Source organism: Mesoplodon bidens (assembly GCF_964165515.1).
Source record: "Mesoplodon bidens genome assembly, chromosome: 4".
Lineage (NCBI taxonomy): Eukaryota > Metazoa > Chordata > Mammalia > Artiodactyla > Ziphiidae > Mesoplodon > Mesoplodon bidens.
The window spans coordinates 114051983-114078701 of NC_138160.1; the positions used below are offsets into that span (position 1 = coordinate 114051983).

The following is a 26719-nucleotide window of genomic DNA, read 5'->3' on the forward strand; positions in this document are numbered from 1 at the left end:
GGGCCAAGGCTGAGGCTGCTCCAGGCAGTAAGTTCACTGACTCTCGGGAATACTTGTCCAGCCCCTATGAATGCCCACCATACTCCTGTCCAAGGGCAAAGAGGAATTTGGGGGAAATAAGTATGTGTGTGTATGTACACATGATGGGAGGCAACCCTGTTCTCAGAGGAGGCCCTATTCCATCCATTCCATGCTAGTCAGAAACAAAGTGTTGTCCAGAGAATAAGATGGTAGGAATGGATAAGGCAAGTCACTGTCCATTTCTTTCCCTTCTCTGCCCCTAGCCTAGCTCTGAACATTTGGATTGCTCAGCCCTAGAAGCCACAAGCCCATTGCAGCACCCCCCACTTCCTTAATCAGATCTGAGCCCCACAGACATGTGAAGCAGAGCCTCAACAGCCTAGACTAGGAGATAGCTGCCCTGGAAGACAGCAGGCAGCCCACAGGCCAAGCTACAAAAGGTCCCTGTGCCACCTTGTGGCTCTGCTGGGAGCTGCACCTGTCCCAGGTCTGGGCCAGGCTCAGCAGTTGTAGCGCTAAGCATGAAGGCACAGGCATATCACCTAAGTCATGGGGAGCTAGGCCTGTGCAAGGACAGCATTTTTTGGTTGTGGAGTATGACTGAATTCACCCTCTGTTTACAGATAACTCTCTTCACTATTCCTAGGAGGAAAAAGAAATGCATTCGGTACTTACCCGGAGAAGGCCGCTGCCCCAGCCCCGTTCCTTCCGATGACAGTGCTCTAGGCTGCCCCGGGTCCCCAGCTCCCCAGGACTCGCCCTCGTACCTCCTGCTGCCCCACTTCCCCACAGAACTGCTTGCTAGCCCTGCGGAACCAGCGCCTACATCACCAGGTCTCTCGGCCACTCTCAGCCTCCCAGCCCCCTGGGCCCCCTCAGGCTCCTCACAGCAACCTGCAGAGTACACAGGTACAGCAACAGGAATCTCAGAGACAGGCAGCCTAGCATGCACAGGACACATGGCTTCCTCCAGGGGCCCACCCTCTGAGAGGAGACGACAGAGCCCCAAAGCACGTGGAAACCGGCCAGGGGCCCTGTTGGCTCCCTCTCAGAGTCCAGGCCCTGGAGATTTCAGAGGCTGCACATCTTCTGCCTGAACATGGGGCCATCAATTCAAACTGCTCCAAGTGGTGGGAATTAGATCTGCGTTGTGTCATTTGATTAAGGGCATCCCCTCATGCCTATGGCAGACTGGATCTGTTTTTTTTTTTTACCATCTATCTTACTAGCCAGATGCCCCTCCCTGCCTCCCTTGCTTTTCTGCTATAGGTCATAGATGGACTGGACTGAGCCCAACTGCTTTCCCTACTTCCCCCACCCAACCCCACCACGGCCACACCCTCCCCGTACCAGATACTTCATGGACCAAGAACAAGCTGGTTTACCAAACAAACAAATATGTAAGCATGGTCACAACCACAAAGCTCAAGACAACAGTGCTTCTCTCTTAAGGGCCTGGAGAAGCCCTGTTTACAGAAAACCAGCTGCTATCTGTAAGCTGGACCAAAGGAAGCTTCTTGCCACGTTCTTTGGAGCTTACAAGAAGAGGAGTGAATGGAATAGGTTAAATTTAGGCCTATCACCCTAGCCAACAGGAATAACCTGACACTACCTTAAAGGCAAGTGTGGGTGGTGAGGGTATGTGGCTCTAGCTCAAATTACTCAGAAATGTTTCCTAAGAAACTCAACCACCTAAGAAGCCCTGATACCAAATGCCTCAGTCACTAGTAGCTGCAGTCAACGGTTCAAGTAAGTCATGGCTCAAAATCTGGTGTGCATCCTTACCCGCTCTTGAGAGCCTTTTTCACAGATCCAGTTCCAGCCTATCCACATCATTCTAGCCAGCTCTCAGACAGTTGTAAGAGGGCAAACCAAACCTCAGGACAGCCAGTGCCTATCTTCCAGCATGAAAGTAGGCCAGCTTCAGTTTCCCTATGGGGCTGCAGGAAGAAAGACTATTAGAACCAAAGCAAGGAGCCCAGAAAACCTCTAGTGTTGGACGTCGGGTTTGCACCACAGCCTACTTTAACCCATCTCTGAGCCAAGCTTCAACCCTGAGCCTTAAAAAACAAATCTTTCTTTAATTTAACTTAGTTGGGTTTTTTGCCTCCTCTTCACTGTACATATAGCCTAAGTCCAAAGAGAAAGGGCTATCTCCATACCCACACACCCCCTCAACAAAAGCCTTTAGTTCCTACTTTAGCCACTGGCTTCTCAGAATCCAAAGATCATATGTTCTGGTGTAGTGCTGCAAGAAGTCTTGAGAGAGAAAAGACCATTGTAGTATTCAAAATATTTTTGTATTAATGCATAACAGAAAAATTTCTGATATGAGAATAAAGATACTTCTTACTGGGTTTCTTTTTCAAAGCTTGACTCTGAGGAATAAGCTGTTTCAGTGACAGAGTATAACACTCTTTCCTTCTCCACAGCCACAAAGTTTATTCTCTATTATGGTACACATGTTCTCAAGACCTTGAACCTACACAAGTCAGGGATTGATTCTTGTCATCTCTCCTTAAGGGGCTTGGGCCCTGCTCCAACCCAGAGAGTGGGGCTCATGCTAGGTATAAGTTCCCATTGCAAGCCTTGATCTTAACCCCCAGTCCTCTGAGCTCACCCGTGATGCAGGCACAGGCCAACCTACCCCACTGCTCATATGAGAATGGACTGGAAACTGCCGCCACAGCCCCTAAGAAAACCCAACCAGAAATAGGCACGTATCATCACTGGGCTCCATTTTCCTCTGAAGGCAGAGAGAAAAGACACAAGTACATAGCCTATTTGGAGGAAAACATGAACACACAGGAATCTTTTATAACCTGGTATCATCACAAAATCCAAAAGATGGGTATTTTAATAACACCCTTTCCTCCCAAAGACTGTAAGGTACATGAAGTATTTCTTGAGGTAGTCATATTCTTATACAAAACTTCTGAAGACTGATAAATCTACAATCTACTTTTTCCACAGCAGTTTCCATCATGTTAAAGTATAAACTTCTTGAGACCCATCATGAATGTAAAAGGTGTCACAACGCCACCTCAAAAGGTCAGTCAACCATTAGGTACAAATGGTGGGCAAGAAGTATTACAACAGCCAGCCGCTGGGTCACCATAATGTAATTTTCACTTAACAGAGTTAGTTTTTTGGATTTTATGTTTAAAAATATAAAGAAAGTCATCTTCCAGAGTAGTGTCTATTTAAAGTAGGCCACTGAAAGCTGTAATCCTAGACTTGCTTTTTTCTGCAAGGGTGCTAGAGGAGACCAGCCATTCTCTTGACATCTGTCCCATTTAAAGAATTCCGCTCTGGCTACTGGCCTAGTTGTTTCAAAAAACATTTTAACCAAGGCTTATGCAAGACTGGGTTGCTGCATCTGATCTGGTGTCTTATTTACAGCACAGGGGGTACATGAACAATGCACTCTTTGTGTATGTGAGGGTAAAGAGGGGGGCCTTGGCAACTTTGCTAAAATCAAACCAGCCTTTTAAAAGAAACTGACTTCAAAGAGGAAACTCAAATCTTTCTAGATCATACCAGCACATTCCTGTGGGGGCACAGGGTGACTTGAGAGTGTAGCCGCAAATTCAACTTCAAATACCACAGCAGTCCCACCTCATTTCCAGCCAAAAACATGCCGTTTTCTGAGACATAAGACATCCCAACCTCCCTTACACATTCCTAGACAACTGGCAAATTTGCTTGAAATACAGATCTTGATCCTTCCCCTGCTACAGCTGCTCCCCCTGCCCTCCTAGGCTCAGAAGACATGGTGAGGGCTCAGCCCAACAAGCTAGCAGGGCCTTCCCAAGTCTCCCAATTTGAGGGTGTTTCCCCCTTTACAGGAAGCTCTGTGGCTAGACTCTCTTCTGAACTGTAACTACATTCTGGATGGCCCAGAAGCAACGCTGCCCAGCTCTACTCAGTGTACCATAAGCCTGGCTAGGAAGGCCACATGTACAGTGAAGCAGAATGGTTCTTAACATTGTTCCAAAGAATAAGAAAGGAATCAGTTCCTGCATGCATTTCTACGGGGGAAAAAAAAAAACAGCGCAGAAGGAGCAAGGCTAACACAGACTTGCCAGGCCTATAAGATTTGGGACCAAAAACTAATTCATTATATTAAAAGAGCTGAGTTGGCTTTTCTGTGAGGTTAGAAAAGCTGCTTTAGCATGCCTGTTTCTCAGGTCTCTTGAGAGTTTAAGAGTTCACCAAGGGTCCTTGAAACAGAGCTGGCCACCAAAGCAGAACCTGGTTCCTAGGTTGTGTCAAGTCCCCCAACTACTCTGATCACCTTCTGTTTCAGATCTCAAATCACCATGGGCTTCTTTTTTTGTTTGTTTACGCGGGCCTCTCACTGTTGTGGCCTCTCCCGTTGCGGAGCACAGGCTCCGGACGCGCAGGCTCAGCGGCCATGGCTCACGGGCCCAGCCACTCCGCGGCATGTGGGATCTTCCCGAACCGGGGCACGAACCCGTGTCCCCTGCATCGGCAGGTGGACTCTCAACCACTGCGCCACCAGGGAAGCCCACCATGGGCTTTTTAACTCAGGCTCCCAAAGTCTGTACTCGTCTGCTTGTCCACAATGGGCAGTGGGGGTCTGAGAGGAGCTATAACTGAATGCTGTACTCAGGGAGTACAGCAGGAAGTTTTACAACAGAGAATATAGATGGGGATATTCCCATAGTCAATTCCCTCGAATAAAAGCCCACCTTAGATCAAGAGACATTTTGAAGTTGTTAAGAACAGTATGGGACTGGACAAAGAGTTAACTGGAAAGGGCATAATTCTGTCCTAGGGTAAGGGTAGGAATTATCCTATCCCTAGCAGTCCCCATGAGTTAGGTCACTAGCAACCTAAAGTAAGGGATATTTCAGCAGCTATGAATTATAAGGGAGATAGTTCAGGCTGACACTTCTTTTAAGTTCCCCCGGGGCTCTGGACCAGATGTTCCTTTTTTATTCAGTGTTCTCACATTCCTTTATCTGAAGTCTTCTTCTTTCAGGCATGTGCAGTCAATGGCGGGGCGGGGGAGGAATGGAGGAGTAGAAATTAGGTTCTAGACACACACACAGCCACTGTGCAAACTCCTCTTGAATATATATATATCTGAGTTTCTTCTGTATCCCCACCCTTCCTATAAGCCTCCTACGACAGAAATATCTGCAAAGCATCTGAAGCAGGTAAAAGAGGATGTGAAATGGCACATTCAGCACACAAAGGAAAAATACCAATTTGCAACATATACAGGTGGAAGGTTCTGAAGGTGAGAGTACTTTTATGGAATAGGCTGATCCTCAGAGTGAAAGAAGAGGCCAGCATATAGCAGGTTAATAAGTTCAGCAAATGACTCCTGAACATGTCAAGTTCAGCAGTGTCAGCAGGTCATAAGAACTAGAGACATGGAAGCAGGTATTATTGTGAGCAACTATATTCCACCTACAAAATGCCTCTCAGTATTGGCACACAGACCAGATATAGCCAACAGTGCAAAATACTGCAAGGAAGCAAGTATGTTATCCGTAAGTTAACAAACTGTCACTCAAAAGAAGTCCCACACTGGAAATCGCTCAAACAAGAGCCCCTTCACCAACACCGTTATGCCACCAACAATGCTGATATCCACTGACAACTCAACAGGAAGGATAGCATTCAGCCTACCTGCTTAGGTGTTCAAATGGCTAAATCTTGGGCTAAGGGACATGTTCTAAACTTACATCATTCTTCATCTTGTGTACACATACAGTTCTTACTCATTCTGTTTTTTGAAGGTAGTGACTTTTAACAATAGTAACCAAGAAAAAGGCATCAAGACTCTAGTTGTAAAGTCCTCAATATTCAGAATACTTTAATAATAATAAAAACATTCTGCTTCACTCAAGAACTGCACTGCCTAACATGAGTATGATGAATACTCTTCCTACAATGTCACCAAAATTCTTTCACCAATCCAGCTTTAATATCTCTTTCCAGACTATATTCTCTAGCAGGCCTAATGACACCCAACTTCTGCTACTAGTTCCAGACTGAGCACACTGCTTTCTCCCTCACCTTGCCATCCCTCCACCCCAACCAAATCCAACTTGACCTTTGAAACCAAGTTCTTCATGGAACCTTTCCTAGACCCTTCCAGCTCTGCAGCCCCCATTTCCTCACTAATGTTCTGTCTCAGAACATTTTTATTATTCATTTCCTCCCAGCAGTATTATCTTTGCCTCCTAAGCTACACCAAAATCTCCTAAGAAGGCAACCATGTCTTATACTTCCTACAAAGAAGCCAGGAGCTACACTTCAGGGATTTTACCATTTCATGTGCTTACCCTTTACTTGCAATCTTCTCCCTTATTCCCTTCTGGTTTTCATACAAATCCAGACAATTGAAGATTATCACCTTTTTAAAGCACAAGCAACTCATAAGGAGAACATTTATTTGGTACCTTCCCATTTCAGTGTATACTGAGCTTTATAAAAATAATCAGAAACATCTTCAAATGGAACTGGTGGCAACCAAAAGCTAAGCTTTGAAAGATGAGATTCTGATGGATGTGGATACAGTAAAGGCCGTGCTCAGATCAAAGGGTCTGTTGCTCTCTTTCCCTGTGGAAACCACTTTGTCTCCCTGGTCAAACTGCCGTATTAAGAGCCTAGGCAGGACTTCCCCGGTAGCACAGTGGGTAAGAATCCACCTGCCAATGCAGGGGACACGGGTTCAATCCCTGGTCCAGGAAGATCCCACATGCCATGGAGCAACTAAGCCCACGCGCCACAACTACTGAGCCTGCACTCTAGAGCCCGCGTGCCACAACTACTGAAGCCTGCATGCCTAGAGTCCATGCTCCGCAACAAGAGAAGCCACCACAATGAGAAGTCCACGCACAACAAAGAGTAGCCCCCGTAAGCCGCAACCAGAGAAAGCCCGCATGATACAACGAAGACCCAACGCAGCCAAAAAATAATAATAATAATAATAATCACGTGGTTTGGAGTATCTGCCTGCCCTGAGTCATGTGCCTGTAGTGACTCACTGTTACGCTCCTCCTTCTCCAGCTAGTTCCAGACTAAGCTCAGAATTACCATGACACCATGTTACAGAGCTGCAGTCCTAGCAGTCTACCAAGTTACAATATAGATCTTGCTTAATCAATTCCAGCAGCTGATGTGTTCAAACAGTTGTAGAATAAACAAATCACAGCTATAATGCCACTTCAGGGATCTGTAACCTAAAGGGATGCCTCTGTGAATCTTTGGAAAAATATAAAAACTGTAAAGCAATACCTACTTTGTATATTAAAAGTAGATTTATGAAGGTGAGCTAATAAAATATAACAGCACCTCAAAAGAGGTTAAGAATTATTAGAAACTGTTTGAGAGCGCACATTCTTAATCCTTGACAATGTTAGGGAGAAAGTAATAAGCTAACATTCAGAAGGTGGCTGGTTTACTTTCGATCACAAGTGACCCAGAGAATCAATGAAAAGCTGAGAAGCCAAAGGACTGTCACAGAGGAGTCTTCACCACCAAGAGCACCACACTGCAGGTAGCTACTATGTCCAACTTACCCAAGACGAGGTAGGCACTAAGAGGCAGAGGCAGGACTCCAGCCTCAGTTTGACTTCATGCTACAGCATTAGCTCAGAATAACTGGGAAATGAGAGGGCAGACAGGAGAGAGTGTGTCTTTGAAGACATGTTTGCTATTATGGATAATGGGTAAGGGCCACTCACTTTCCTTGGACAAGGTGAGAGCCCGGAAAACTCTTGGTAGACATATTAAAGAAATAGAATGTAACAGGGAAGAGGGAAAAGGGTAGGAAAGTGTTGCAGCCAGTTGAAGGGCCTCTTAATATGCCTATGATTTATTTGGGTACATAATGTCCACAAATTGCCTACTTTCTCTTGGATGAGCTGTCAGATTTCTATTAAACATGAGAGTTTAAGATTATCAGGAATCTTTGTTTGTTTAAAGACAAGGGCCAAGGTCTACAGAAAGTCAAGAAGAGAACAAAATTTTAAACTACTGTATTGTCTGTCCACTCAATCTTACATATTCAGAAAGATCCCAGTATCCTTTAAATATGGGTAGTGATGATATTTAGTCCTGTAATTGTAACAATTCTTGGGGGTTACAGATCAACAGCTAATAATAATAGGCTCCCACTTCCTATAAGCTGATACTTCCTTTCCAAACTAAATAGAGCATATGCTAACAATCCTGAACTTTCAAGAAAGATTTGTTTGTTATGATATTGCTAGGGATATACTTTAGGTAGTTAAACTTTTGGCAAGAGTTGACCACTGGGAAACAGCAGAAATGAGACACTCCAGCTAGGAGTGAATGCTGCTACCTTCCCCACTAAAACCAGAACAAATGGAAAAACAAGCTTACTTCCTGAGTAAAGGGAATCAGGGATCCAGAAGTAGTCGAAGGGTTTGCAATCTTTTTCTGTGAAGAGCCAGAGTAAATATTTTAGGCTTTTTGGTCAAATACAGTCTTTGTGTGTCTATTTTTTACCAATCCTTTAAAAATGTAAAAACCATTTTTAACTCACAGACTGCAAAAACAGGTTGTAGGCTAGATTTCACCCACACACAGGCTGTAGTTTGCTATCTCTGGTACAGACAACAAATGGGGATTTATGTGAGACAGCACATGGAACTTTATTATAAAGGTAGATTTGGGACAAATAAGAGTTGAAGTAAAAGCAAACTACTGTCAAGTAATAATCTGAGCCAGAAGAGCTCACAGTAAACATGAAGAGAACACATTAAGACTACATGTGAATATAGTTCATTCTAACTGGGAAAGTAAGTAAAAAGGGAACACAAGGAGGAAAGAAAAAAAATTAGAAGACAATTAGAACAGAGTCTACCAGAACCCTATTGTTATGTCGCAGCCTCCAGTGAGCCAGGACATGAACTGCCTGCAAGTCTTTTCCAACTAAACAACCATACGTAAACTTAACTTTTAATATTAAGTGAAGAGAAACATTTAAATACACAAAAAGCAAACCATTTACTACCTACTACGTAACTTACTTTTTATTGAAAGTATCTTGCATTCGTGACTGATGCTTTCTGGGTAATGCCATACATTTTAACATTAAAAGTTAAATTATTTTTTACATGCAAGTAGTGTTTATGGTTTTCCCCACATAGGATTACTGATTATAAAAAGATGACACACCACATGGGTTAAGTGTCTCTTTTAATAGAAAAGCCAGCGAACTGTCTAATTCTGTTTCCTCCCAAACCACAAACTGAGTAGTAAATGAGCCTCTAGCCAACATATTCAAAGCTGAGAGGATTAAAAATGCAAAAACAAGTCCTCAGATCCAATTAAGGGAGCCCTGCTACATACAGGCTAATCAATACCAGTGGACTCCAGGAAGCTGGAAGACATTCTCATAACCCCACTCTGATAACATTTACCTCAATCAGCCTTTTTCCAGTTTCCAACTCATGAATAAAGATAATACGTTGTTAATTCTATTTCAGAAAATTTTTTGCAAGTTGTTTTATTTACAATGCCAACTTTTAAAAGTCACTAAACTAAAGTTAACTGGACAATAAACTAGGCATAAATTGCTTTACAAAAAGAGGGAAAGCCCAAAATGCCACTTTCTATAGAGAACCCACAGTTCAATTTTATTCAGAGCAAAGAAAAAAGAACTTTTTATCATACTAGAAGAAACTGAGCCGTAAATTTGGAATCTGTACTGAAACTACACATGCAATGAGGACAACATTCTGCTAATACAACTGATTTGCTGCTGCATTTGTGGACTGTTTTTCTAATATTAACAATTATAAACAAAGCAGTGCAACTAGTATTTGGAACAATCCTTACAGTGTTACAGCATCAGACACAAAATTTCACTTCTCCTCACACCACTGGTTCTCTTTGCGTACCTAGAAGAAGAGACAGATATAAGGAAGTACCTTAAGTAGTCTTTTCTAAGACTACTATCTAATGATTCATCAATAGCCTGTGAGGTGGGTCAGAAGGAAATCGATGGAAAACCGGAAAAACCCGGTTAACATTACGCTTCCAGGTTACCATTCTTTCCCTCCCCAGTTTTTTATTGTGCCCTGCTGAAATTATCAAGAAAAGCAAAGACAATGGGCAATTACAGCTTTAGTCACCAGAGATGACCTGCATCAACAAAATCATTCTGATCTATTCATTTCTTCCCCATTCACTAAATTGCTCTGAAGTATCCTGGCACATAATCCATAGGGCCTGCTTTTCTGAAGTCAAATATTGATGGCTTACATGTCAGGTCCCAGGTGCCAAAACTAGTAACTGCTAAGGAACAAATATCAAACAGCACCTTTGGATGAAAACTAATTGTTCTTATGCTTATAAAAGAACAGTATCATCTAAGTGCTTAGACTAAGAGACAGACCAGAATATTTTTAGCATACAAAAGGTACCTATTTTCCCTCAGGTAAAGTCAAGACTCCTTGATATAAATACCTCTTTTCCTAGCATGCTATGGGTTTTAGTCTCTCTTGAAAAGCATTTGATCAAGAACAAGCTGTTAGCCACCTACCTGGGCTTCCTCTTCTTCAGTAAAATCATTTTTGATATTGAATGTCTTTCGAATCTCCTCAGGAGTTTTCCCCTTGATCATATTGGCAACAGTCTTGCAGGTAACATCAAGCAGACCTTTGATGTCTAAGTAGTTTGCTGCCTGTAAAGTAATTGTTGTTTTCATTAAAGTATACTTGATGCTTTAAATTAAATCCAAAGTCAGTGACTAACAATCCATATCTAACTTAGCTTAAAATACTAATTAATTTTAAGAAATTAAATGAATAAATAAATCAGACAAATTCTTCTGTGAAAGATTACTGTATGTCCCATTCTTTGTTATACCTCTGTAATATTGAGTCCTTGCGCTACATTCAGCAAACTACACTACCTCAAATGTCAAAGAATGGTCACTACTGGCAGTTGTGTACACGTGCACACACACAAACACAAGTTTGTGTTTGACAAAAATATTTAAAGAATTCAGTGATTTTCCTGGTGGTCCAGTGGTTAGGACTCTATGATCTCACTGCCAAGGGCCCAGGTTCAATCCCTGGTCGGGGAACTAAGATCCCGTAAGTAGTTATAGCATTACATTTTACTGACCTTCTGATTCGACTTTTGGTTTCTTTGATTTTCTCTATTGTTTTCCTGTTTTCTATTTTACTGATTTCTGCTCTTACCTTTACTACTCCCTTTCTCTGGGATGAAATTCATCTTTCATTAGTTTCTTAAGGCAAAAGCTTAGACTGCTGATTTGAAACTTTTCTTTTTTCTTTAAAAATATATTTATTTGGGGCTTCCCTGGTGGCGCAGTGGTTGAGAATCTGCCTGCCAATGCAGGGGACACAGGTTCGAGCCCTGGTCTGGGAAGATCCCACATGCTGCGGAGTAGCTTGGCCCGTGAGCCACAACTACTGAGCCTGCACATCTGGAGCCTGTGCTCCACAGCAAGAGAGGCCGCGATAGTGAGAGGCCCGCACACCGCAATGAAGAATGGCCCCTGCTTGCCACAACTAGAGAAAGCCCTCGCACAGAAACGAAGACCCAACACAGCTAAAAATAAATTAATTAATTAATTAAAAAAATATATATATTTTTATTTATTTATTTATTTATTTATTTTATTTTTGGCTGCATTGGGTCTTTGCTGCTACACGTGGGTTTCTCTAGCTGCAGCGAGTGGGAGTTACTCTTTGTTGCAGTGCGTGGGCTTCTCATTGTGGTGGCTTCTCTTGTTGTGGAGCACAGGCTCTAGGCACGTGGGCTTCAGTAGCTGTGGCACAAGAGCTCGGTAGTTGTGGCTCACGGGCTCCAGCGCACAGGCTCAGTAGTTGTGGTGCATGGGCTTAGTTGCTCCGCGGCATGTGGGATCTTCCCAGACCAGGGATCGAACCCATGTTCCCTGCATTGGCAGGCGGATTCTTAACCACTGTGCCACCAGGGAAGCCCTCTTCTTTTCTAATATAGGTGTTTAGGGCTATCAATTTCCTTCTACTACTTTAGCTTCATCTCACAGATTTTTGTATGTTGTGTTTCATTTCCATTCAGTTTAAAATACTAACTCTTCTTTTGATTTCTTCGTTGACTCATTCTTCAGTAATCATTCTTGATTACTAAGAAATGTGTTACTTAGTTTTCAAATATTTGCAGATTTTCCAGATAGCTTTCTGTTACTGATTTCTCATTTCATTCCACTGTGATTAGAAAACATATTTTGTGTGACTTGAAACCTTTCAAATGAGATTTTGTTTTGTTTTGCTTTGGCCGTGCCACACAGCATGTGGGATCTTAGTTCCCCAACCAGATATTGAACCCGCACCCCCTGCAATGGAAGCGCGGGAGTCTTAACCACTGGACCACCAGGGAAGTTCCCCTGTGACTTGTTTTAAGGCCCACAACATGTCTATCTTGGAAGTATACACTTGAAAAGAATATGAATTCTGCTGTCATTAGTCTTCTACATCCTTATGATTCTCTGTCTACTTGTTTTATCAATTATTTAGAGACAGGTTTTGAAATCTCTAACTATGATTGTGGATTTGCCTACTTATCCTTTAGAGTTCTATTGGTTTTTGTTTCACTTTCTGGAAGTTCTGCTTTTGGAAGTTCTGCTTTTAGGTAGAAAAACATTTAGGATTCTTATGTCCTCTTAATAATGAACAGACCACTTTATCATTATGCAATGACCCTCTTTAATCCTGGTAATATTCTTCGCTCTGAAATGTACTTTAATATAGTCACTCCAGTTTTCTTTTGGTTATTATTGTTAGCATAATATTATCTTATTCCACCCTTTAAACCTAATTGTGTCTTTATATTTAAAGTGAGTTTTTTGTAGACAGAATAGCTAACTCTTTTCTATCCAATGTGATGACCTCTAACCTTTATTTGTGGTGTTTAGACCGTTTACATTTAATGTGGTTACTGATACATGGATTTAAATATAGCATTGCAGAGTTTAGAGTTAAAATTCAGTATCAATGAATTTAACAAACTTAACTCTATGAAAAGTGCTAAAGGTATGGACTAGAAATATCTTATACTATGCATTAAAAACATACCAGTATAAGCTCAAAAAGTGTTCCTTGGTCAACTTTAAGGAATTCTTGATCCCAAACAGGGATATCATCTGTTCGCTTTTCTTTGTTCTCATCATCCTCAGGAGGAGGAGGATCATCCTTGTGGTGGGTGCACCACTGAATGACCTACAACAACAAAAGTTCATTCCTATATGGCATTTTATAACAAGGTACTTCGTTCCACTGCTGGGGCAAGGTTATTCCTACACGGGGCTAAGAACTAACTGTAAGTCACCTTGAATAATAAAGTTAGTAGCCCAGCTTGAAAAGCACAACCCTAGAGTTCATGGAAGATCTTAGATAACAGCAAACCATTAAGACAGATTACTATACTTGACCATACTAAAAAGCTCCTGTACAAAAAAACACATTAAGTCAGACAGGACAATGACTGGGAAATACCTGCAACATGTACATGCCAGCAATGGATTACCTTATAAAATATAAAATCTTAAAAATCTCTACACAGAAATGGGCTAAAGATATGAACAGGCAATTTACAAAATAAATCTGAATATGAATAGTCAAAATGGAGGAAATGCTCAGCCTCATTAAATGCAAAATTAACACTACAGATACTACTTTAGACTGTACCCCCAAAAGATAAATAAAAATCAAGATGTCAATACTAATCATTGGCAACAGTGTGAGGATAACATGAACTTTTCTACTGTAGAGTGTGAATTGGTATAATCTCTTTGAAAAGTAACCTAGGAGTACCTAGGGAAGCTGAATATGTGCATACCCTATCACCAAGCAATTCTAAACACCTTAGACACATGCACAACACTATCCAGTATAAGAACAACGCAGGAAAAGCCCAAAGTTCCCTTAGTAGTGGAATGAACACATTAAAGTTTCCAGAAGCTGATTAGCTAGACTGTGCACCATCATATAGACCACAATCTACACTGAAAGTGTTAAGTTACAGAATCTAAGTGGTAAGAAAATGGGTGTTTGCTGTATAATTTAACTTTTCTGTATGATTAACTTTTTTTTAATATTATAACATTGGGGGAATAAACAATGCTGAGAGAAAATGGGAGAACTGAGAAATTATACTACCAGGATACAAAAAAGGGAAAGAACTACATCTAGAAGAAAAAGCCAAGCATAAAGGGCTTTAATTAAATAGCTTTTTAAGAAGTATTCCAGTAGTATAAGAAAGAAACCAGGGCTTCCCTGGTGGCGCAGTGGTTGAGAGTCCGCCTACTGATGCAGGGGACACGGGTTCGTGCCCCGGTCCGGGAGGATCCCACATGCTGCGGAGCGGCTGGGCCCGTGAGCCATGGCCGCTGAGGCTGCGCGTCCGGAGCCTGTGCTCCGCAACGGGAGAGGCCACAACAGTGAGAGGCCCGCGTACCGCAAAAAAAAAAAAAAAAAAAAAAAAAGCTTTAAAAAAAAAAGGCTACGTAAGAAATTAATGCTGATGGGAGTTTCTGGTCAGAGGAGAGACAAGGAAGGGAAATTTTACTTTACACTTTTACAGTTTTGGGGTCATATAATCAGTAAATATACTTAACTTTAAATATTGATAAGTAATAATGCAAATAGATTGGAAAAAAATTATTCTAGGTGGCCCTGTTTCACCCAATCCGTTAACTCTAACCTCTACTTCCTTGCCTGTTCACTATGATCTAGCCACCACACTAGCCTCCCTGCCTTACCTCAAAAGACAGGACATGCTCTTATCTTAGGGTCACTGCACTTACTCCCATTGCCCAGAGCTTTCTTCCCCCACATATTCATGTCTCTGTTCAAAGATCCACTTCTCACAGTAAGGCATTTCCTGACCATCTTTATTTTACAAATAGCCAACTCCCCCCTACCATCCCACTTATAGTCCACAGCTTCTCCATCTGACATATTTGTGTTGTATGCTTCCCACACACCTTCAGAACGTAAACTACCTAAGAACAGATCTTGTCTCTTTAGTTCACTGTTGTACCTCCAGCACCTAAAAAATGCCTGGAATTTGAATGAACGCAAGTCAAAGTCCTTTTAGAAGCATATTACATTAGCATAAGATAGAATGTTAATTTGCAACACAAAATCCAGAAGTCAGAAAGGAGATCTGGGCTTCCCTGGTGGCTCAGTGGTTGAGAATCCACCTGCCAATGCAGGGGACACGGGTTCGAGCCCTGGTCCGGGAGGATCCCACATGCTGCGGAGCAACTAAGCCCATGTGCCACAACTACTCAGCCTGCGCTCTAGAGCCTGAGAGCCACAACTACTGAAGCCCGCAAGCCACAACTACTGAAGCCTGCCTGCCTGGAGCCCATGCTCTGCAACAAGAGAAGCCATCGCAATGAGAAGCCCGCGCACCGCAATGAAGAGTAGCCCCCGCTCGTCGCAACTAGAGAAAGCCCGCGTACAGCAACGAAGACCCAACGCAGCCAAAAATAAATAAAAAATAATAAAAAAGGAGATCTAACTAGATAAAAATATAAACCTGTGAATTGACCTAAGACAAGCAAAGTGGTAAAAACTACATAAAGAACTCCTATAAAAAGCCTATTAAGACTACAAAATGGGTGAACCTTGAAAACATTACGCTAAGCGAAATAAGCCAGACACAAAAGAACATCCTATGATCCCATTTTTATAAGATAGCCCAGTATAGTCAAATTCAGAGACAGAATACAGAATAGTGGTTACAAGGGGCTTTTTACCCAGACTAGGGATATTAAAAAGATTGGTAATAGCCAATCATGGTAAGAATATGGAAAAATATGCAGGGTCAAGAGAAAGCATAAAATGCAACTGCATATGGTCAATGACTCTGAAAATTCCTTAGGAAGGGGCCAACTGGAAATGATCGTTCCCATCTCTAAGCCTAGCCAGTTTTCCCCGCAATGTGGAAACTGGCTGCTGTTTCTTCAGAAGAGCATTCAGTTAAACAGCTGGCTCTATTAAGGAGCCATATGCTCTGAAACACTAAAATCCTATTCAATGTGGAGGGCTGGGGAATTCCCAGGTGGTCCAATGGTTAGGACTCGGTGTTTTCACTACCATGGGCCCAGGTTCAATCCCTGGTCGGGGAACTAAGATCCCTGCAAGCTGCGCACAATGCAGCCAAAAAAATATGTAGAGGGCTGTTTATGCTTAGACACAGGGTAAGGTTATCAACTAAAAAAAAAGAAACAAACCAAAAAAAGCACGTATCTTGTTCTCAAACTCCTTTTTTTTAATTTTTTTTTATTTTTGGCTGCATTGGGTCTTCATTGCTGTGTGTGGGCTTTCTCTACTTGCGGCGAGCAGGGGCTACTCTTCATTGTGGTGCGCGGGCTTCTCATTGTGGTGGCTTCTCTTGTTGCGGAGCACGGGCTCTAGGCGCGTGAGCTCAGTAGTTGTGGCTCGCAAGCTCTAGAGCACAGGCTCAGTAGTTGTGGTACACGGGCTTAGTTGCTCCACGGCATGTGGGATCTTCCTGGACCAGGGCTCGAACCCATGTGCCCTGCATTGGCAGGCAGATTCTTAACCACTGACCACCAGGGAAGTCCCTCAAACTCTTTTTGAGGCATACCCATTCAGTAGACAAGCAATACAAAAAAATTTCCCTTTTTGCTAAGCACATACCATTATATTTCAATAATTTAAATGTGTTAATGAAAAAGACTAGACAACTTAAATATTCACAGGGCCTGGTTAAACTAAAATAAATATCTTAGTCATAATCTTACTATATAGTTATTGTTTTTGTTTTGTTTTTAAGGAAGGTATCTATATATCAATATAGAAATATCACCAGGATATTGTTAATGAGAAAAGGGATATATATATATATATATATATATATATATATATATATGTATAGTTGCTACCTTACCTTTTTTAATATTGCTGCATTAACATTTGGCAAGGGGACTGGATCATCATCTCCTTCATCATCCATTCCCAAATCTAAGTAAACCAGAAGAGTTGCCATTATTTTCTAGCCCCACTATAACAACCAGGCTGTTTCAAACAAGTAACTTGTAAGACATGTTATCTGAAAGACTATAAAAGTACTTTACTAAGAATAGTTCTCTTGAAAGTATTTAAAACTGGCGGTTCCTAGCAACAGGTCCATGAACCACCCAAAACTATATAAAAATGTGTGAGAAGACAAATATAGGATTACATAAAAAGAGTTTTCTTCATTAGGAGGAAAAGTGATTTAATAAATGGGATTGAGATAACTGGGTAACCACCTGGGAAAAAATTAAAGCTAGATGCTTACCCTTACTCTTTATACCAAACTCTAGATGGACTGCACTTAGGAAAATAAAACAATGTGAGGTATTGCAGAAGTAACAGAATCTTAATCTGTTAAAATCTGAAGCCCAAAAATGTATGTACACACACACACACACACACACACACACACACCACATTGTGCAGCCACTGACAAAAAACAAGGCAGGCAGCTCTATACATACTGGTCTGATTTCAAGATTAAAGTTTTTAAAAGCCAGGTATAAAAGATAAATGTTACTTGAATAAAAATAGGAATATACTTATATTTATATTTAAAATATCTTCAAAAGGATATACAAGGAATTGTTAATATTATGTCTAAGGTAGTTAATGAGAACATGGGTTGAGAGACGTAGTTTCAACATATACCCTTTAGTGTTATTCATCACATACATACTACTTATAATTTTGAATATATAGGTTTCTCTAATAAAAAGTCCTAACTTTTAGACTATCAAAGTGGTTGCTGAGCTCCAAAGAGAAAACTTAAAATCCGTATGTTACTTAAAGATTCTAAATAAGAGTAGAACCCAAATGGGTCCATCCTTCAGTTTCTACAGGACTAAAAAAGAGCTGCCAAAGAAACTTATGTAACAGAAGTACCAAGATCAGAGGTCAAAAGTACTGCATTGCTATACTGGTTGTAGCACAGCACCAGTTATGCTGACACAGTTAAGTGCTGAGGCATACATTTGAGTCCCTAATATATAGCTGTGCTAGGCAGGGAAGAATCAGCAATGAATACAGGAGGATGGGAGGAACTGTTGCAATTTTAGATAGAGTTGCTCAGGATGCCTCACAGAGAAGATGACATTTTAATTAAAATCCTAAAGATGAGAACACCTAGGAGAGGAAATGGCAAATGCAAAGGCCTTCTGATAGTGTCCTAAAAACACTAAGGAATCTAGTGTTACAAGAGCAGAGTTAGCCAGGATGAAAGGAGATGACAGGGCCCTAATAGGGCCTTCTGCAATTTGGCTACTATATTGGTAAGAGATAGCAGAGAGCAGGAGGGGAAAGAGGGAAACCAATTATGGGGCTAGCAATGGTCCAGGCAAGTACAAGTGGCTTGTACAAGGTATATAGCTATGGCAGAAGAAATAGTCCAATTCTGTATGCATTTTGAAGTGAGAGGCAACAGGATTTGCCAACAGATGGAAAGCAGAATGTGAAAGGAGTTAGCGATGGCTAAGGCTTATAACATGAAGAACCAGATGGATGGAGCTGCCACTGGAGTTGCCACTAATTGATATGGGGAAGGTTGTCAGAGAACTTCTTTTAGAGGGCAGGGAATCAAGAATTCTAGTTTGGGGACTTCCCTAGTGGCACAGTGGTTAAGAATCCGCCTGCCAGTGCAGGGAACACGGGTTCAAGCCCTGGTCCGGGAAGATCCCACATGCCGCAGAGCAACTAAGCCCATGCGCCACAACTACTGAGCCCGTGCGCCACAACTACTGAAGCCCACGTACCTAGAGCCCGTGCTCTGCAACGAGAAGCCACCACAATGAGAAGCCTGTGCACCACAACGAAGACCCAATGCAGCCAAAAATAAATTTAAAAAAAGAAAACAATTCTAGTTTAATAAGTTTGAGGTATCTATTGGATATTCAATGGTAGACCAAGAAGTTAAATATGCAAGTCTAAAAATCAAAAGAAGAGATTAGAACTGTAGGTAAGTTTGGGAAATGATGTATAAATGATTTATAACACTATGAGTCTAGCTGAGGTAACCAAGGGAATGACTGAGTATTGATACAGTGAAGAGGTACAATGATTAAGCAAACTCCAGGGAAATGAAGGCTTTAAAGATGGGGAGACAGGTTGTCAGTGAGCTAAGTATTAAGTATCCTGAAAGCCAAATGTAGAAGGGACTGATCTACTGTCAAAGGCTATCAATAAGTCTAGATGAGAAATGAAACAATGCACTTGACAACATGGAGATCAATGAGTTTAACAAGCTTCTCCAGTGGAGTGGTAAGGATGAGAGTATATTCAAAAAGTATCCTATTTTCCTGTATGAGTACATTCACTCATCTCCCCTCTATTCCTCCCCACCAATGCCTTTACCTGATCCCTTCTCTGCTGAGAGTAAAACTATAAAATGACAATATTTCAATTTGGATCAAGCCACTTACGGTTTTCTTGAACTAGTATGAAGTATTTTTAACTCAGAGGGGAGAAAAAGAATTTATACTATAGAAAATACATGTGTTTGGGGAATGAACAGATTAGAGGAAATGAAATACAGAAGACCAGCTTGTTTAGATACAAATGTTATTTGGAAGAAGGCTTAAGTCACATTAAAAATAAGGGCCTTAGAGTTGTAAAGGATCACTTCTCTAGCATTTAAACTGAGGATTTGAAATGGTTTTTGCTTTTAGACTGAATGCACAAGTACCAACAGTCATTCCTTTAAGCTATTTAGTTTCAAGGACTTCTGAAAGACACCTGTATCCTGATACCACAACCTGGACCTGAAGAAATGAGTCAATACATGTGTACACATGCCAAGATTTTCACTTCTGATTGTCCACTGATTAGAAGATTTTATTTCAATACACTCCAGTCTTCAAGAGGCTAGAATTCTATATAAACCACTGGTACTTAAGATAAAGCCATTCACCTCTGATGCCCAAAGCTATGAAAGGAAAGAAACATTTTAACTGTTGCTATCTATCATCCACTTGCTTCATTGATCAAAGTTGGCAGAAAACCTTCAAGCAGCCCTATGTTCCTACACTGGCAAATGCTTCTTTGAAGCAGCACAGGAGAGATTAGTGTGCCAGGCACCAACTAAGATGAAATAAAGCAAGTATTCAGGCAGCAATTTTGTTATCAGTTTCTACATCTTCTAGATAAAGCCTTACTCACCTGCCTTTAGGGACACCTGGATAACTTTCACACTCTTTTATCAGTGACCATACTATAGTTCTTCATTCAACACAGTACTTGATGAACAATGACTGTGGGTTGTACCAAGGGGGTTACAACTTAATAGAAGTAATCTATGTAAGTCACCAGGGTGCAGGACTGTAAGTGCCACATAACTGGTGTCAATTACCAAAAACAACTTTATGTTCAGCTTTTATTTTCTATTAGAAAACAGGAAAAAAACTAAAAAGAAAACCGAAAAGAATATGTTCAGCTTTTATTTTCTATTAGAAAACAGAAGACAAACCTTCTGCAGCATAGCTTCTGCCTCTACCACACCTAATACTTGCTGTTAGAAGTCTTCTAACTTATTATCCCTGAAATCCTAAGTGACCAGCCTGCAGTATATGAATCTGATAATCACTCTGGTCACTTCAAAATGCCTCCCTTTTCCCTTGGCTTCCTACTCCACATATTCTCCACTTCTGACTTCACTCTTAACAGCCCATCCTGGCCCCAATATGGCCACCTGCCAAGCTCATTTACTTCCACAGATATATATATATATATATATATACACACACACACACACATACTCCTATAACCCACCATACAAAGTCAGTCTATCTCCAGCAGCCTACAACTCAGGGACCAAGATCCACATACTCAACTGACTAGTAGCTTATCACAAAGATCTTCTGAGGGAATCTCTAACATACACAACATGTTCAAGCTCAGAGTCATTTTCTTTCCATTCCCCTCGAACCTGTTCCTCAGCTCTATCAACTACAAGTATCACGATCACAACCCCAATTAAAAACCTCAATTTTTTAAAAACACATCCTGTCTACTTTACCTCACAATGATCTCCCAAAACATCTTAATTTTACTAGATTTGAAATATCACCTCACTAGTACTACACACTGCACTCTCTCCACAAGCCTAAAGAATAACATCAGCCAAGAAGTTCCCATAGCACCACTTGGCACAATTTTATTAACGCACTAATTATACCATGTGACCGTTAGCCTTGTTTGGTGTCTATCTCCCTGCCTAGTTTATAAATCCTTCAAGAGCAAAGACCACTTCTCACTTACCTTCTTTTCACCAGCACCAGGACTTACTCTTTGCCTGCCTTTCTGCTCTCATTGAACACTGACTACTATATCTCCCGCTAATGCTTGGCATATAACTCTTTAATTAAATATCTATAAGTTACAGATAAACAAAAACTTTTGATATTTGAGTGCACTCAGCCCTCCGTATCTGCAGGTCCCACATCCTCGGATTCAACCATGGATAGAAAGTATTAAAAAATAAAAATTTTAGAATTCCAGAAAGTTCCAAAAAGCTAAATTTGAATTTACATAGCATTTATGGTGTTATTAGGTATAAATATCTAGAGATAATTTAAAGTATAAGGGAGAATGTATGTAGGTTATATGCAAATACTACACCATTTTATATAAGTGATTTGAGTATCCATGGATTTTGGTATCCATAGGGGGTCCTGGAACCAGTCCCCTGCAGATATGGAGACAAATGTACTGAAGAACATTCTTATTACTACTGTTTTTTTCCCACCAATTCTAGAAACTGATTTGTATGTCTCCATATACTATTAATGTCTACCAACCCACTGATAATACTAATTAGAGATCCAGGGCTTCCCTGGTGGCGCAGTGGTTAAGAATCCACCTGCCAACGCAGGGGACGTGGGTTTGAGCCCTGGTCCAGAAAGATCCCACATGCCGCAGAGCAACTAAGCCCGTGCGCCACAACTACTGAGCCTGCGCCCTAGAGCCCACGAGCCGCAACTTCTGAAGCCTGTGCACCGAGAGCCTATGCTCTGTAACAAGAGAAGCCACTGCAATGAGAAGTCCGCGCACCACAAGGAAAAGTAGCCCCCACTCGCCGCAACTAGAGAAAGCCCGCGCGCAGCAACGAAGACCCAACCGAGCCAAAAATTAATTAATTAATTAATTAATTAATTGTTTTTTAAAAAGAGAGATCCATGTTAACTAGTAAAAGTTTCAAAACGTTGCAGGACCTGTTTTCTTGCCTTCCTTCTTTGATGCACTGCATATATGCTTTGCAGCAGTTTCAGAGGAATGACAAAACAGAAAAAAGGGAAGACTTGGTTAAAAAAAAAAAAAAGAAAGAAAGAAACAGACATCTACTCAGTTTACAATCTACTCAGCTTACTCCCGCTGTTGAAACAAGGTGTTCTATTTAGCTACCATATATAAGGTATCTCTTTTCCAAAGGCATTAGTTTTTGTCATTAGAAATTATGAACACAAATTTACTTGAAAGAGAAATGGGCCATTGTCTGAGGCTTGGAAATCATTTCAGTATTAACTTATGGTATTATCTACCTAATAAGGGAAAAAACTCAGTAATTCAAAAAATGCAGAAAAAATTGACCTGTACCAAAAAAAAAAATGCAGTTAATACGTTAAAGAAAAAAAAGTGAACTTTACCCCTTCATACCCCTGAGAGTTTTCTGACAGATTGTTACTTCTGTAGATTCGATGTTCACAGGTTATATCAAGCTACTCATTTCTTTCCCTTTCCCCTGACCCACGTTTTCTAATAAACTTACCTTCCAACATGGTCTTAATAGTCACAGATTGTTTCGCAATTTCAACATCAACTTCAAATATCTCTCCATCAGAACTCTGCAACTTAATTGAAGGCATCTAAAAAGAGGTATTATATTGAATTTGAAATTTAAGAGATATTACTTCTATACAAACTACATTTCAAACTAAAGTCTGTTAGACACCTTCTAACTTATTAACCGTAAAACCCTAAGGACCTATAGTATATACCCCTATAAAACACTAAGTCATTATTCACAGGCTAGCACACAAGTGTTTCTATAAAAATTTTGTCAAAGTATAACTCCTAGGAACAGAAGCTTTTAAAGCCTGCCCTAGCGAATTCATTTCTAGTGTAAGTTTTAGAATTAACACTTTATATTTTTGATGCAAAATGTATCTAAAATGGACTTATTCTTTGCCCGCCTTTCTGCTTTCACTGAACACTGACTACTCCACCTGCAAACCTGAGGGAGGTGAGTCCAAAATAAACAAAGCTACTAGATAAGATAGTAATTTTCCCACAGTGAGACTTACCAGTGAAAAATGAGTTCAGATCCAAAGAGTAGATCAGGATATACTTATTTATGTTTGGATCAATGCAAGACCATACACAAAAGAATAAAATATTTTAAGGTTAAGCAGATGTTGTAAACCTAGTAAATTTCAGAGTCCTTTTTACCTTTCATTACTGACTGTACAGGTGTCCAAGTTTGAGATCTCCTGCCAAAGTCCTCATAGTAATAACCTATTACTTGTGCCAAAAATGTATTTATTAACTCAGATTAATTATGAGTCATTAGGAAAAAGACACCTCTTACATAAAAGTTAATTAAGCAATTAACTTCAAAAGACTTGAGTTTTGGCAAAAAAAACAAAACATACAAACAAAAAAACACCTCTTTAAAATTAAAAGTTCTAAGCTTCTAAGCCAGCAATTTCTTACCATATTCAGATTCTTGGGGGAGTGGCGCAGGGGAGGGGGGAACGGCAACAATACCTGACTGTAAAAATTCAAAACCTCTTTAAATTTCAAGTATAGATTTTTTTAAAGGTCCATCATAATCCTGCGATGTCGTTATAACTTAAAAACATAGAATTTGGCATTTAAAACACTGATCGAACCTTTTTAGGTCCCAAGACTTAAGACCCATTAAATCAGCTAAAATATTCATTCCGCTTTCCCCAGACAATTGTCTCCATTTCCCAAACAACAAGCTGTTAAGGCAAGGAAGCAAAAAGGTAAAGCTGTTTTAAAACCAGCCATTGAAATATCCAGCTCTCACCCATCCATGGGTGGAGTGAATCAGATTTCATTTTACAGTTCACATATATGTCTGCTTTTCCGTGTTGCTCAGTACTTGCCAATAATGCAGTTGTCCTGCTCCATGGAGAAAGACCCAGAGCAGAGGACCTTCTCTGTGACAAGGCAATAACAAAAGGTATCCCCAAAAGAAATATTTTAACGTGAGCTCAATTTTTAATTACGAAACATTCTATGATCTTTTTATGTTCCACAGTACTGGAGTGAACATTATAGAATCAAGAGTCTGGCAACACAGTTGATAAAATTACTTTTAAGCAAGACGAATATTTCATATTTCAAATAACTTTTGATAAACAGCAAGATCTGCTTAGTCATAGTCAAATTCGTCTATTAGGTTACTCCTAAGGGAGCTGAGATCTTAATAAATAGCAGAGAAACAATCGGTTAATCTGTAATTCGATGCACTTTGTAACGCTAAACTTGGTACTCAAAGACAACTTTTTTAGTGTTTTACAGCTGGAATTCAGAGCAAAATTTTCGTATAACGATGGGTGAAATTTTGTTTGACGTGCTTTCAAGACCATTCCTTCAATTCCTTATGCTCCAGTACTTGTAAATCACTCTCTCTGAGTGGGTTCTATCAACACCATAAAGGAAAAAACCTGTTTTAAGAGACTCGAAATTCTGACACCTCTTTTTAGAGGGTAGAGTGAAATCTGCATTGCTCTATGACACAGAAACATTCTACTGTAACGCTCTGATGAAAAAAATCATGACTCAAAACCTAAACCTGAAGTCTCCATTAAGAAAGTAAGCCGAAGCAGGTGAATGTCCTACCCCTTCAAAAACCAGGCACCTCGAGTTAGGAGTTAGAGCACCTAAAAGCCACACCACTATGACGATGGCATCTGCCATTACAACAATGGTTTCAGCAAGCCCAGGCTGTGGCAAAGTAATGGGAGAGAAATATTCCGAAGGACCAGGCGGCTCTCTGCCAAGATTCGGACCCAGCACAGTTAGCCAGGACCGGTGACTAGCGACGCTAGATACAGGGGCGAGAAAAGGATGGGTGCCAAGAATCCAGCGCTCCCGGACTACCACCGCCACGCTTCCTCCGGACACCAAAACAACAAACACGGACACACGCCTACGCTCACGACAGCCCCGGTAACTCCATTAAAAGCTCCGCCGCCACCCTCGCCCTGGGTGCCAGTGGCTGGCAGGCTCAACGCCAAGCGAGGCCCCCGGCCCCAGCCTGGGCCCTCAGCCGAGCTCCGCCACAGCTGACGGTCGCCCCGTGCAGAGAAGGCCTAATCTCGGGTTCGGCTTGCACCTTCTCCCTCCCGCCCGCCCGCCTGAGCACCCATGGGGCGCCTTGAAGACGCGAGGCTAGAGGAGGCCTCGCCGAGTCGAGGGGCGGGGTGGGAGCACAAGGCCGACAACGGGTTCCAAACAGCCTGAGGGAAGGCCAGGCCCAGGTGCCTCCCGCCTCCAGCAGGGCCAAAGCACCAGCGGTGCGGCCACCAGCTCGCAATCCGCGGCGCCACCGCCCCTCCCAGCTCCATCGGCGGCTACTCACAGTGTTAGGATTCAAGGAGATGGCGGGCCAGAGGCTGATGAGAGCAGGGCGAGGTCTGCAAATAAAAAAAAAAAAACACAGAAAAGCGGAGAACAAGGCCAACACTGCGGAGCGGCGCGTCGTCTGCCTTTATACGAGCGGGCGCAGGCGCCGAGGACCCTGGCGCCCGTTACGTCACAGAGCCGGCGGGGCTGGCCGCCGAGATCGCCTGACGGCAGGCGGAGGCAGGCCGGGCGGACCAGGCGGAGACGCGGCGGGGCGGGGCGAGGCGAGGCGAGGCGCGGCGGGCCTTGATTCTCACCCCCTCCCTCGAAAGCTCGGCTCGGTCTCCTCAAAGCGGGAACGGAGGACTGGCTGTGGTACTCCACGGCCTGCGAGGGTCCTTCAGGCGGGGGCTGTCCTAAGCTGAATTAAAGACCCCAGACCTGAAAAGCCTAGAAGCCGCGAGCGGAGGAGGAGGGGGAGGAGGAGGAGGAGGAAGGAGGAGGAAGGGGGAGGAAGGGGGGGGAGGGGGGGGAGGGAGGGGAAGGGGGGGAGGGGGGGAGGGAGGGGGAGGGGGAGGGGGAGGGAGGGGGAGGGGGGAGGAAGAGAGAGGTGTTCTCCGGCGTGTGTGTTGAGGGTGGTGTTTGGGAGGGGCTACGGCTCCCTTTCAGGACGGGGAAACTGGGACTCCGAGAAAGAATGGGAGCTGGCCTTTCCAGTCAGCGCTGTGAGATTCTGCTCAGGGTCTCAATGTCCTCCCCTGAACCTAATAGGAGTTAGCTCACTCTCCACAATAATCCATGCGGTGAAGTATCGCTACCCTTTTTTATTTGTAAGGGAACAGGTTCAGAAAGGTCCAGTGGCAGAGCAAGGATTTTTTGATACTCTTAACCCCTATTGCCTATCATTGACTTCTGAAGAGGCCTCCAGTCCAAAGTAACCACTCTTGCAGAGAAACCCCAAGTGTACAGAGGACGCCTCTCTCTGCCAATGAATATCCATTCATTCAGCAGAAGTGTACTGGGGACGGGGGTGGGGG

At 42.1% G+C, this 26719-nt stretch overlaps 2 protein-coding genes across 6 annotated transcripts in view; one reads left to right on the plus strand and one right to left on the minus strand.

The window, feature by feature from the left end:
• TCF7 (transcription factor 7) overlaps window positions 1–2636 on the plus strand; it is a 32848-nt gene extending 30212 nt beyond the window's left edge. For 2 of the 5 annotated variants that reach the window (XM_081232775.1, XM_081232777.1), the window contains one exon: window positions 645–2636. In XM_081232775.1, coding sequence (XP_081088901.1) covers window positions 645–667 — 23 coding nt within the window. In that variant the 3' untranslated portion in view covers window positions 668–2636. The remainder of the gene's footprint in view (window positions 1–644) is intronic. The other 3 variants (XM_081232776.1, XM_081232778.1, XM_081232774.1) reach the window with 2 other exon arrangements.
• A 6411-nt stretch (window positions 2637–9047) lies between these two features.
• SKP1 (S-phase kinase associated protein 1) lies at window positions 9048–25848 on the minus strand. The gene is made up of 6 exons (XM_081232779.1): window positions 25699–25848; window positions 22855–22951; window positions 16969–17042; window positions 13122–13265; window positions 10577–10717; window positions 9048–9932 (listed from the first exon to the last, which is right to left on the minus strand). Exons 2-6 carry the CDS (start codon window positions 22949–22951, stop codon window positions 9897–9899), a joined length of 492 nt encoding a protein of 163 aa, XP_081088905.1. The 5' UTR covers window positions 25699–25848; the 3' UTR covers window positions 9048–9896.
• Window positions 25849–26719: the final 871 nt, after the last annotated feature.

Excerpts from the sequence above, each read along its gene's own strand:
- SKP1 (XM_081232779.1), bottom strand. The coding sequence starts at position 22,951 with ATGCCTTCAATTAAGTTGCAGAGTTCTGATGGAGAGATATTTGAAGTT. Across the intron at positions 13,266-16,968 it reads ATGCAGCAATATTAAAAAAG|GTCATTCAGTGGTGCACCCA; the intron begins GTAAGGTAGCAA and ends TTGTTGTTGTAG. Across the intron at positions 10,718-13,121 it reads CACTTTTTGAGCTTATACTG|GCAGCAAACTACTTAGACAT; the intron begins GTATGTTTTTAA and ends ATTACTTTACAG.